The sequence below is a fragment of the Carassius auratus genome, chromosome 5, assembly GCF_003368295.1.
Source record: "Carassius auratus strain Wakin chromosome 5, ASM336829v1, whole genome shotgun sequence".
NCBI classification, from domain to species: Eukaryota; Metazoa; Chordata; class Actinopteri; order Cypriniformes; family Cyprinidae; genus Carassius; species Carassius auratus.
Window position 1 is genome coordinate 30,394,148 of NC_039247.1, and position 13,622 is coordinate 30,407,769.

The 13,622-nt window shown below is 39.9% G+C and overlaps 2 protein-coding genes across 2 annotated transcripts; both read left to right on the forward strand.

The window, feature by feature from the left end:
* The first annotated feature begins 3,479 nt into the window (after positions 1–3,479).
* On the forward strand, positions 3,480–5,663 carry LOC113085540 (enhancer of split mbeta protein-like). Its single transcript, XM_026255182.1, has 4 exons — positions 3,480–3,668; positions 3,866–3,961; positions 4,060–4,153; positions 4,602–5,663. The coding sequence occupies exons 1-4, from the start codon at positions 3,627–3,629 to the stop codon at positions 5,318–5,320; spliced, it is 951 nt and encodes a 316-aa protein (XP_026110967.1). The 5' UTR covers positions 3,480–3,626; the 3' UTR covers positions 5,321–5,663.
* Positions 5,664–6,503: 840 nt separating this feature from the next.
* Positions 6,504–13,114, forward strand: LOC113085547 (7SK snRNA methylphosphate capping enzyme-like). Its single transcript, XM_026255192.1, has 5 exons — positions 6,504–7,512; positions 8,163–9,903; positions 11,405–11,623; positions 11,769–11,892; positions 11,974–13,114. The coding sequence occupies exons 2-5, from the start codon at positions 8,194–8,196 to the stop codon at positions 12,024–12,026; spliced, it is 2,106 nt and encodes a 701-aa protein (XP_026110977.1). The 5' UTR covers positions 6,504–7,512; positions 8,163–8,193; the 3' UTR covers positions 12,027–13,114.
* The last annotated feature ends 508 nt before the right edge of the window (positions 13,115–13,622 follow it).

A 13,622-nucleotide genomic window follows, 5' to 3' on the forward strand; every position in this document is an offset into this window, starting at 1 on the left:
TTCACAGCCTTCTTTGATCATATTTACCAAGGGTGTCCATATGGTTGTGCATGACTGTAATATATTCAAAGAAATTAAGGCTATGGGTTTATATAAAACTAAAACAAAATGGGAAATTGAATTATATGATAAAATGATAGAAGAGAGATTGGAAGCAAAGCTTCTAACAAAGTTTAAAAGAAAATGTAAGAGCAATCTCCAAACTGGCAAGAGTCTGCTTGAAAAATAAATATGCAGTGTTTTATAACAACAGAAATATCTTCCAAATATAATCACTTATCTTCAGAATGTTGAAGAAACTGTGGTGAACGTAAAGCCCATTATAAATAATAATAAACCAAAATAATAATAATAATAATAATAATAATAATAAATGTGGACAGAAGTAATTCAGGCAATATAATTCATTTTTTAAGAAATCAAGTATAATAAAGGTACAAATGTAGTTTTGGGTATAGGACCTATGCTACTTAGTAAAGATGAGTTATATTTATTTATAATCCTGAGAATTATAGCATTTAAAGTGTACTCTCCGGAGAGGATAACATATGAAATTAAGAGTAAAAGTATACATTTTGAAAAGATATGGGTCCATTAAAACCAACGTATAAATTATAAAATAAAGGAATACATCCAATTACCTTTACATAATTCTACCTCTCTTTAAATGTAATGAACATTATATTTGATTAGTCCTAATATTATTTGAATGACTTATTAGGATTTAGGTGTTATGAAGAGTTTGATATGAATATGTGGATGTTTTGTTTTGTTTTCTCTCTCTCTATTTTTCATATGAAAAAGAGTTTAGGTGCAGTGATTATTGTTCTATTATTCTATTATTAACTTTTTTTTATCTATGCATTGTTGATGAGTATTATCACAAAGAAAAATGTGAGGGAAGAGAAAGTAGAAGGATAAATTGGTAATAATAATTGGTAAAAAAAAAAAAAAAAAGATGTCTACATGAAATGTTAATTTCTATAACAGTATTGAATGTGTCTGAACTGAAAGACATAAGAGTACACACACACACACACACACACACACACACACACACATATATAGATTTAATGAATTATTAGTGTTTCATTGAACTCGAACCCCATAGAGGCCTGCAGTTCCATACAAACCCCAGTTGGGAAACCTTGATGTAATGTATTTTAATGTTAGTTTTATGTTGTTAATTACAATTAATGTAATATATTTTCTTACCCTTTGTTTTTACTAATTTGGTACAAGATTATCCTAATTAAATCAATGTGAATGTATCAAAATCGAAAAGGAATTATTATCTAAAATGTGGCTTGTAATTTGGAATCAATAACGGATTATATTTGTAAGTATCTACCCAGCTCTGTCCATCGGGTTACTTTGGTCCATTCTGTGGCTGGTCATGCTTTTATTGTTGCAGACTTCTCGATGGTGTTTACTTGCCCTCTTCAACACGTGCTGAAAGCGTGTCTGATTCACACCTGTGTGTAACAGGTCATCAGGTGGCGGGAGTTTGCACGTGCCCGTTTGCTCTGGTGCTCAGTAATGGTCCAGCAGCAGTGCACGCTAAATTTTACATTTGAATAATAATTGGTCGACGGCCATCAGACAGGCTATCAGAAACCAGCATCATGGGTTTGCATTGAAGAAAGGTGAAACGATTCTGAATGACTGCAGCACTTTGCATATTGCATATGCAAAACTTCATATCACGATTTCCGTAAAATGAACTATTAAGGCCAGCGACATGAGATTTCTCCATCTTGGCCCTTGAGGTGTTATCTTATTCTAAAGTCGTATGCAGTCTTAAAAAAATAGCCTAACTTTTAAAATCAAGTCAGACAGACATTTAGTTTGAGCAATATTGAGTTCTTGTCATTAAATCGCACTGAACTGATAGCTGTATTGTTTTTTATTTTATTTAAGTGTCCTCCCCCATTGCAAACTTTGTCGTGTCCTCCCCGTGACTGCCATCTTCGCGTCCGTTTGTCCACGGCAGACTTCACGCCATATTCACCGTTAAACAGACGTGTCAACAGAATCATAACACTAACGGAATTATGAGCAAGGGTGTGTATGCAACCACTCCGCTTCACCAAACATTAAACTTTCCCACGGGACTTTTCTTAAGGTTTGTCATGAGCCGTGCAGGGGTCAAAAAGTGAAGCATCACATGGCCTATTCAATAATTTAGTATAAGCAAAATTGTAAATTCATGTAAATTAACATTTATCCAAAGCGACTTACAGTGCATTTAGGCTATATATATATATATATATACTTTTTTTTTTTTTACCAGTATGTGTGTTCCCTGGTACGTAACCTTTTATAATTTGAGCAACATTTAATCCATTTGACGTTATTGTTTTTGGCAAGCATGCCATCAGGGATTACCAAATGGGGTTTTGCAACATGCTATTTGCTTTGCTCTCCAAATAAAAACAAACAAATATTATTAATAATAACAATAAAAAAAAATTTCTCAGGTTGAATTATTTCCTTTCTTTGTTAGGTAATCTACCCAGTTTGTTTGTAAGTAGGCTTCACTTACTGAGGAAAGGCAAAAACTTGGAATAAACGCATATTTTGTCCTACTAGCATATTACAGCTGTATAATGATGAACAAAGGTCCGCTTTAATATGTGCATGTTAAGCAAGCTGGAGATTTAATTACGAATTTCAATTTTAGTCCAGTCAGTTATGTTTATTTGGTGCTTATTTGTTTCTGCACTGAGCATCGAAGGCAATGCACGACAATCCTTGAGCACCTACTTCTAATCGCATCCGAGGGGTTTGAGGAGGTCTGGTGCTGGTCGTGTGAGTGTGCTCGTTTTTACACATTTGTCGTAGCCTATAATATTCTGTTCCCACTAGAAAAACCTAAAGTCACTTAGCACTTAAACAAAGCTTTTAGTTCTACGAAAATATGTTTCAAACAAAATAGTATTAAAACATTTGTGCATTGATCGCATTGAGACATTTTTATTTTTTATTTTTTTTTTGCGTTAAGAGCTTTTAAGAAAACGTCGGTTTTGAACGCACAACTCAAGAAATGCTGGATAATGAGGAAGAAGCCTATCTGCTTGCTGCGCGAGGTTAAAGGTCGTGAACTGTGGACGGGAGGAGAGTCTTGGTGAACTGAGTGTTAAGAAGTTTGCCCTCAAAATGCATTGGACTGGCGATGGATTGAATTATTGGCGCAATAAAACGAACAAACCAGTCCATTTAATCACAAGCGTTCTATGACTTCATTACTGTTTATATAACCAAACTTCTAAGATTTGGAAGTGTATGCTAATTTTATTTTCATGCGATTATGTCCACATATAAATCATCTATAAGACGAATTACAGCATACTGTTAATTAAGTTCCCTGGAACAAAATGTGTGGTTACTGTTAACCTAATCGATTTATAGTTTCTTATCTTGGAATATATTAAAGGGGTAACTGAGCAGAAAGCCATAAGCGGGAACCGAGCATACGGCCAGAAACGTCATTGACACCTCGTGACCAATGAGAAGCCAGCATCCCCAATAAAGACCCGCGTTCACGAGCCCCTTCACCACAGAAGAACTTCCTGAAGAACACAGACCAACGGGAATATACGTGTTTTCTTACTCTTCAACAGATCATGGTTACTCCAAAAATGGCAAATCGACGAGCAGCGAAAAGAGTGAGTAGCCTAGATATTAAATGCGCTGTTTCTCTTCTATGATATTTCTTTTTTAATGGACATTTAAGAGGATTTAGAATTTTAAACCTTCTCAAGTTCACTTTTTTTAAAGCAAAAAAAAAAAAAAAAAAAAAAAAAAAAAAAAACAGAAATAGGGTTTTGCAATTTAAATGTAAAATATAACGTGATTGGTCTAGATCTTGAAGCCCGTGATAGAGAAGAAACGGAGAGACCGGATTAACCAGCGTTTAGATGAGCTGAGGACACTGCTCCTGGAGAACACTCTAGACTCGGTGAGAAATCAAATCCGCTATTTTATCCAGCCCTCCTTTATATATATAATTAAATGAAATATTTCAGCAGCATAATGCATTTACATTCACTTCTACAGCGACTTCAAAACCCCAAACTGGAGAAGGCTGAAATTCTGGAACTAACTGTTGAATACATTCGGACAAAAGCCACAGCTGGGAGACATAGTCTAGGTAAGTTTTCTGTCTATACTTAAATCACTTTAAAAGAGTGTGCTTCTTCCACATTGTAATATAAATCATTAGTTTGAGGGCTTATATTTGTGTTAAACTCGAGATGAAGTGCTGGTTGATGAGTCTGACGAATCTAACTGATTTATCTCTATCTCTTTCCTCTCCTGTTCTCACTATCCTCAATTCCTCAACCTCATCCCAAAATAACTCCACATACCACATTCTTTGAATTTTCATTTTGGTGATCAATAAACCAAACCCATTGTCTTTTTTCTCCTAAAATCCTCCTCTAACTCTGCTTCAATTCTTGATTTCAAATATTCACTCCACAACACTCAAACATTGCTTAACAACCCTACATTAACATCTCATCTTATTCTTTCTCACCTATACTCTTTTTCTTTGCCTCCTTTTACCTCCATGCGTCCCGGCTCTCCTTAACCTTCAGGCGACTCTAACAAAGACTCGGACCCCCATGATGCCCCCGCTCCGACTGCGCTCTCAAGGAGACCCCACAAACCCTTGGCTCCAGTCCCCGAGTCTATCAGTGTCCAGAAGCAGATGCCCTCCAATCCTGTCTACAAAGCTGGTTTTAAGGAGTGTGTGTCCCGCCTGGCGAGCTTCATCGACTGTGTAGAGCCGTCCCAGCGAGACAGCTTCGTTCAAGGCCTGTGTCACCACCTTGACTCCTACAGCTGTGCTCTTTCCCAGGGAAGAGTTTCCAGCCAAGCTGCCCACCATCCGTGGATCCCAAACGCAGAGTTGACGTGCAGGACGGACGTCCCTGCGATAGGACACATGAGAGCCAACGCCGAGCCGTTTTCCTACACCAATAGTTTGTATCCTCAATCTTTTCTGCTCCATCCCACAGGACAGGCCATGACGCATCCCTACCTCTCCCCTCCATACTCCGTCTCTCCTCCACCGTCTCCTTGTTACTCAAGCAGCTCTCCCACGTACCTCTCTGTCCCCTGCCATTTCCCTTTCTCTCCCACCTTCTCTCCACTCTCCAGCGACTCTTCGTCCTCATCTTTCAGTCTCTCGACGCCTGCCGTGTCTACAGTCCCAGGAGCTCATGTTCATGGCTCGAGTCCCTCCTGTCAGCCTCGGACTCTGAGACGAGCTCTGTTTCACAACCAGACACAGTCTGTGTGGAGGCCCTGGTGAGCAGAACCCAAAACACTTAGTGGCATCTTCCCATCAGATCTCAGATCTCCCTTCAGCCAGTGAGTGAAGTGAAGGCGAGTGAGAAACACCAGGAGCTCTGTGATCAGCTCACGTGTCTCGGCTGTTATTATTGTTCATGTATATGTTCTGCAGTCTTTGCTATAACTCCACTGTCACATTCTTTCTTTGTTCTGCACACTACTTTCCTATCTAAAATACTTTATTGCATACAAATTGTGTATATACATATATATATATTTATATTTATTTTGTCTCTATTTTACATTGTAAATTAACTTCACATTTCTTTCTTTTTTTTACTAAATAAATCTATATAATATTGTTAATTTGTATGATTTATTTGATCTATCTGTATATCTATCTATCTATCTATCTATCTATCTATCTATCTATCTGTTTTTAAAATAAGTCTCTTCTGCTCACCAAGAATGCATTAACTTGATCAAAATACAGTAAAAACCATAATATTGTGAAATATTATTACAATTTAAAATAGCTTTTCTGTTCTTGTAATGGCAAGATTATATATTTTTTAAAAACAACAACAACAACAAAACATGATACTTAGAAGTGCCTCTTGAATTTCTCATGGTCATAAGGTTGGATGTAATTACACAAAATATAAAACAATTATTTTATATTATATAATATTCCTCCAGTTATTGTCATTTCAGGGACCAATAAATAAATAAACAGAAGATTTTAAGAACAATCAAAACCAATGTACTTATAGTCTCTATTGAATTTCATGATGTTATAAAGTTGCATGTGTAACTACACAAATAAAAAAAAATTAAAATGAAAAAATAAAATGGATCAACACTGCAGAACACTGCTGTCACTGTCAACTATGTATAAAGGTGTTGTTTTTTTTTTTTTTTTTTTTTACAAATTTCATAAAAGAGAGGAGCTTATACATGTAGGAATATATATGATTTATTAAGTACAATGTCTGTAGTACTAAAACACAATCTTTACATTTTACACGTGTATTGTCTTGTTTTCATAACGGTTTTAATTTAGTCTATAGGCTGTGTTTACAGGTTCCATTATGCACAGTTACCCTCTGCTGGTCAAAGCGACTTAAATAATTATCAAAATTACTTAAATCATTTATCCACCTCCTTACAAACGGGAAATGCTGTATCAACTGTCACCAATAGGAACCAGATTCTTTTGACGTCTCAGCTGATATATTCCTTGCTTTATTATGGCATGACACGGGGAAAACTTTGAGGACTACAAAATTGTGCACGAGTTAGATCGCTGGGACTACAAATCCCAGTGACTTCACAACAACCGCACGCGGGGGCGGGAACCACAAAGCTTCTGTTTACAGCCTAATCACATTATAATAAAAACAATCGCGGAAGCGAAGAAGCTAGTGCTAGATAAATAACCACCTGCAGAATGTGCATCTGAGGATACTGTCTGTCAATCAGCTGGCAAAAATGCAGTTTATTTACATGCTGGATAGAAGAGCAACGGGGCATCTTGTGCTTGCCAGTGAGGAAGTGTGCAGTCCAAAACACACACGAACCAACCTGCTGTCTTATTACAATGCAATAAAATGAAAAAAGCGTCATACACGGTAGGTTCAACGAGCTCGCAAAGCAATTCGTGAGGCGATGAAGCCAGTTTAATAACGTTGACATTTTTATGAGCAGGCACATATTTAGGCCACCTAAAAAGTAGAATCTATGCTAAGCCCGCCCTCCGCATTCCATGATTGGACAGTGAAAGGAGGGTTTCCAGAACACGCGCGCACCATTGGCTGTTACAACTGCCTATCGCGACGTCATCAGACGTTCGAACCATATAAAAGGCCGAAAGCCCCGTCCACACACAGCGAGACTCCGCAGCTCGTGATTAAGTTCATCCGAGTAAGCGCAGTAGTTTAGGGGCTAAAACAATAAACAGAAAGCGACCATTGTGATCAGTTCCTCCACACAGCCTGCAGACATTGCGAAGTAACGTTAGTGTTTCGCAAAGCGTTAGTTGAAGGGGCGTGTCCACTGAACGTGTTGTTTTGGGTTCGAGCCCCGTGTGTTGAGCTCAGCGCGGATCCTGGTCAGCTGTCTTTGGGTTCTCTCTTCTGTTCTCTTCTTCGTGCTGGTTCTGCTGTGTTGTGTATTATTCATGAATGCCGTTTGGAGGCGGAGACTCTGAAGGTGGGTGGAGCTTTCGTGAACGCTGACCAGACGTTTACTTTCTTCATGCACACTTGACACATGTTATCAGGAGCTGACATCAAACCACCTCTTTCGTCTGACTATCTGAAGTTCTAGATTTTTAATATATATATATATATTTGTCTAGGGTAATTAGCCTTTGGATTAAACAGTTTAGTTCATATAATGTCTGTTGAGCTAAATGTAGTCAAAAACCTAAACGAGTATATGTAGAACTCTTAGTAATTTCTACTATAATTAAGAACCAATCAGTAAACTGAAATTCTAAGTCTTCACTATTAGGGATCTCTCTTGTGGTTTGGTTGAATATTGTGTGATATGTAAATTACTAATACATAAGTAAAATTACATGATATGTACAAAAATTGCCTAAAGTTGAATATATACGTATGCTATTTTTCCAAGTTTTACATGCATGCATAAATTAATAAATAGGACCTGACATTAGTCAGAATAATTTCAGTTTATCTCACTTGTGTATAAGCTACAAATCCTATTTAAAAATCCTTAATCTTTTAGGTTTGAATATAAATGGTGAATTTCTCGAAAGCATTTTCATCTTTTGATTAGGTAATGATTTTGTAAATTATTTTATGTGCATTTGGATTTCTTGTTCGCTTTCATTTCAGATCCATGCCTCCTCCAGTGTCAGCCTGAAAAATGATCGAGATGTCATTTGACAAAGAAACTGTGTTATCTTGTGAGGGGCAAACAGACCTCACTTCCCAACAGCGCTCAGAACTTACTGGAAATGATACCAGCGCGCTCCAACCGTCCGGGAAGACCGCAGTTATTAACCTCAGCGAAGAGGCAGGGAGTGAGACATCACTGGAAGAGCGAGAGATAACGGCTAGCACGGAGAACACTGCTGTAAGTGAGAGTGGGGTTGCTGGGGTCGAAGCGTCTACACAAAACGGCACCCAGCAGCCCAAACCTCAACAGCAGAAAGTCAGTAAGCGGCGCAGCACGATGAGCGCTGGATTCAAACACCCCAGTTATGGTAAACGCCGCCGCCGTGCCAACTCTGAGAGCGAGTCGGTCCTGCCAACCAACTTCCTGCTGGGCGGGAACATCTTTGACCCTCTCAACCTTAACAGCCTTTTGGATGAAGAAGTGAACCGGGCTCTCAACGCAGAGACGCCCAAGTCCTCGCCGTTACCGGCCAGAAGCAGAGACCCCGTAGAGATCCTGATACCCAGAGACATCACAGACCCGCTCAATCTCAACTGCCCCAGTGCACGGGACGGCAGTCTGTTGGTGTCTCCCCTGAAAAGTGGCGGAGGCAGGCGAAGACATCGGAACAAGCACCATGGAGCGAGCGCTGGGAAAGCCTCGGGTGAAGGAATAGTCACTCCGATCGATTTCCCAGAGTCTGATGGCTGTGCAGGAGGACGAGACGAGGGAACAACAGCGCTCTCCGTAACGCCTCCGCACTCGCATGTCCCTGAGGACCAAACCCAGTCGGACTCGACTCGACTCGAGGCTCAGGGTGCAAGTAAGCCCAGTTTAACCACAAACGGTGGTGAGGCGAAGGAGAAAACCATTGACACGTCAACCGCAGCTCCATCAAACAGACAGCGCAAACGCAGGCGGGCCGGAAGCAGACCGGAGAACGCAGACCGCTCCGATGGGACGAGAAACTGGGGTGCGAGATCTGGGGGGCATTTCCAGCCCTCTCACACCCCAGAGACGTCCCAACCGCATCCAAACCACTGGAGGTCGCAGAGCAACAGCAACCAGCACCAACAACAGACCAAAAAGAAGTTTCAATACGGCAACTATAACAAATACTATGGCTATCGCAACCCTGGGCTGAGCGAGGATCCTCGTGTCCGTCTAATGAATCCCGAGTGGTTCAGAGGGAAGGAGGTTTTAGATCTGGGTTGCAACACTGGTCACCTGACTCTAACAATCGCCAGAAACTGGCGACCGGCGCGGATCGTGGGCCTGGATATCGACGCAGCGCTGATACATGCAGCTCGGCAGAATATACGGCACTACCTCTCTGAGGTTCACACGGAGCAGGCCAGACGCTCCGGGGAAAACGGGGAGGGGAGCGAAGAAAAGAGTCAGAGGGAGGAGAAAGACGAGGAGAGGTTTGTTGTGAAAGAGGAGGAGGGTGAGAACGAATGCACGGTCGAAGGAGGAGTGGAAGTCGGTCGGGAGGAAAGGGAGATTGAAAACAGCGAGGCTGATTGTGGAGGAACGAGTGGGAAAGATGAAGCATCGGTTGGTCTCCCTGATGGGAAGCATTCGTTCCCTGTCTCGCTCCAGATCTCTAGAGGACCCATAGTTGGCCCGCCTCTGCCTGAGATAAACACCGAGCGTCTCCCTCCTGGAGATTTCCCTGCCAACGTCACCTTTGTCAAGGTAAGAGCCAAAAACACATTTTCTGTTTTTTTTTTTATTTTTTATTTGAGTTGGAATTCTTGTTCACTGGACAGGAAAGTTTTGCTCCGTTAAAATGCTGTATCAAATATGTCTGACGTCATCTTCTGTGTGCTGTATAAAAATAATCAACACTGACCTGAGCTGAGCTGAAGAATAACACCATTGTCTTCTGTAGAGCTGCTTCTCAGCTCAAATGACATTTGTTTCAGTTTTAAAACAGTTTATTAGTGTAAAGCTGCTTTCTAACGGTCTGTATTGTATAAGGTGTTAATTAAATGTGACCTAAAGTTCCCCTAGTGTTACATTTTTAAGGTTCCTAATATTGTTTTAGGTATTTACATACTTTTTTTTCCCCACAAAATATGCATTTATCAGCACCTCATGTTCCAGTGATTCTCAGATGATTCAGTCTCTCTAAACCCCTCCTTTACACAGATTTGTGGGTCTTGTCTTTTTCTAGAAGGACCCTGAACGCTAAACTGTTAAGAGATTCAAATAAATAATACCAGTATTATTATCATCAATCATCATTATTATTATAATTAGTATCTACTGTTACAGTTATGTGATGCATTTTTGGTTTCAAATTTTAGCTTCCAGTTTATAAATGTGTGAATTTCTGTCATGATGGATTATTTTCGGTAACACTGAATGTGGTAACAAAGGTAATAAAGAGTTAATAATAATAATAATAAAGTCTCTTTCCGGGTCAGAGTGCATAGGTAAAGCTTATGGGGTTGTCATGTGATGAACAAGCAACCTGAAGACTAAAGGTGAACTCATTTCAGTACAGAAGCTATAGGATGTTGCCCTACTGAACGAATCACTCCCCGAGACGACTCGTTCGTTCCGAGTCACATTAAAGATTCGTTCGAGAACTATATGGTGTCAGATCAGTGATGCAGTGTTTGGTTTCCCAACAACATCCGTCACCAACACACAAATGTATTTGCTGAATGCATAAACTGTAGTTTTATTTCCCTGCCAATCTAAAGCAAACGCTGTGTATGCTGCTCGAGGTAATTCATGAATTACCATAGGCTTATAGTCTAAATTACTGTTATTACACTTGTATACAACTCTATTGTGCTTGTTATAGAGTGTGTGACGTGCACTACAGTAGACCACCGTCACACACAGCCCTAGCGATTATTTCTAACTTTATCACGCACTTTCAACTTTACAACTTTGTAGTTGTGTGTGAATGTAACCGATCTGCATCACACACACCCAGATGAATGTGAATGGCATCTGATGATCCAGGTTTTTGATCGCCTGGCTCCGCTTTTCGGAGTACATGCATAGACCTGCTTCTGTCCAAGAATGTTTATGCCTTGAGCTTGAAAGGCTGATTGTGTAAAAACCTGTAGACTTGGACTCAAATGAGCCGCATCCAGGGACAAGAGAGCGGTCGGCCTAACTGTTAAAGATGTGTATATTCAGACCCTGTTTCACACTCCTGTCTGTCTGGCCTGCACAGGGGAACTATGTGCTGGAAAATGATCTGTTGCTGCAGACGCAAAGAGAAGAGTATGATGTGGTCCTGTGTTTGAGCGTGACGAAATGGGTCCACTTGAACTGGGGTGATGCAGGACTCAAGCGGCTCTTCCACAGGGTGTACAAGCACCTGCGGCCGGGAGGACTCTTCATTTTGGAGCCCCAGCCCTGGAACTCCTACGGCAAGAGAAAGAAACTCACCGTAAGGAACTTTTATTGTCTTCATACGTTTCAGACATAAGGTCCGGCAAGACATTTGATGTTTGATGTGTGTCACTGAATCATCCACTCTTCTCATTTATTTAAAAACTACATGCCTTTTATTGTATTATTATTGAATTTCTCAGGAGACCATCTTTAAGAATTACCATGGCATCCGGTTGAAGCCGGACCGGTTCTCCTCGTACCTGACTGCTGAGGTGGGCTTCTCCAGTTACGAGCTCATCGCAACATCACAGAACCATTCTAGAGGTCAGAGCTGGGAAAGGCTTGCAATCCCTCCCTACGATGTTAAATCTGTAAACCTTTCTAACCCTCCGTTTGCTTTCCTAGGTTTTCAGAGACCAATTTACCTTTTCCACAAGGGACGCTCGCCTCAAAAGTGACGGCAACAGTTTAACGCCAACCTTGAGAAGAAAACACAAGACTTGGGTTTGAAAACACCAGCGTTTGATGAAGCCACTGGAAGTTTAAAGATATTTCTTTGGAAGTAGATTTTCAATATTTTGAATTCTTGAATGGAATCTCATTAGAGCTGAATTAGCATTAAATCGTTAATGCTAAATTGAATTGGAATGAAATCGTTCCCCTGCCGTTGAAAATAAAGATATCCATAGCAGTTTTGCTGAAGATTTAACAGGTGCAAATCAGAGTTCCCGCCTAACTCAATAAAGCTGTTTTCATCTCTCGTCTGAAGAAGCTCAGAGTTAAATTCAAAGTGATTTCTCCTAAGCTCCTGTTCAACACAACTTGTTTTTCACTTGGAATGAAATTCCCCAAAATGCAAATTCTCCAGCACACAGAGCTGACTTTAAAAGACCATCTAGAATTGAAATGCTTGGTGTTGTGAACTTTTTTTTTTTTTTTTTTTTCACTGAAAGGAAGATTAGAGCTTGTTGCCAGATGTTCATCTTTCTGATTTTTGTTGTTGTTGCACTGTCGTATGCTCATTTCTTCGTTATGTCTGGAACAAAGCATTGCTATTAAAATAGGAAGCTTTAGACGGTTCCAGCATCTGTCTGCCAATCGCTCTTTTTATTGTCCATCGATGATATTGCCTGGTCTAACCGGATCCTAATGTTGTCCCAAGGAGTTCTGCAGCTGCAGGTTAGCTGATTTGCTATGTTAAAGTGTACACTGATCCAATGTCCCGAATAAAAGTCGGGCTGATACCAGAAGGATGCCATTTCTTTTTCGGCCACAGAGAATGATGTTTTTATGGTTTTGTTTTGATTCTCCCAGTGTTAAAGTGGGACACAAACTGAGGTACTCTTTGTATAAGTCTTTTCAAAACTGAGGTAACCTTGATGTTGTTAGTTTTAATGCTGTGGAAAGGTTTGCACTAAAACCAGAGAGCAGATTTATGTCCCGCACATTTGTATTTTATCGTGCAAATGTAAAGTTGGTGTATCTCTGAAAAGGGTTATTTCAATGAAATCGAAAAAAATTCAAATAAACTACAAACTAAACATGATTTTGTAATGCTGAGCTGTTTCTTCAGTACCTAATTTATCATTATGGAAATCCGCAAGACCAAGCTGTTGTGTTAAAGTGTGAGGCAGCAATGACAAATACATTTTAGGAGACATAATCAGACTACTTTTGATGACTTTGAAACAAAATGGAAATAGGTTAATCTTGTAGGATATCGTTATAAAACTATGAAGAGAAAGGAATCTTCCATCAAAGCAGTAAATATTACATTACATCAAACTTTCTCAAACTGGGGACAGCAGGCACGTGCACACATAGACATCAAAGGGGGCTTGAGCACCTGCCCTTTTTATTCCTGGAGAGAAAGTGCCCTTTTCTCTGGGGTGGTTTTTTTTTTTTTTTTTTTTTGAAAAAATAATATATATTCCTGTTTGCGCACAGCTTACCTGTCACACAAATATATTTATTGAAGAATAGTATATCTAAATATCAGGTCAGGAGTTCTGAAGCGCTCATTGAGCTGATGATGCTGCGCATGTGTGAATCAG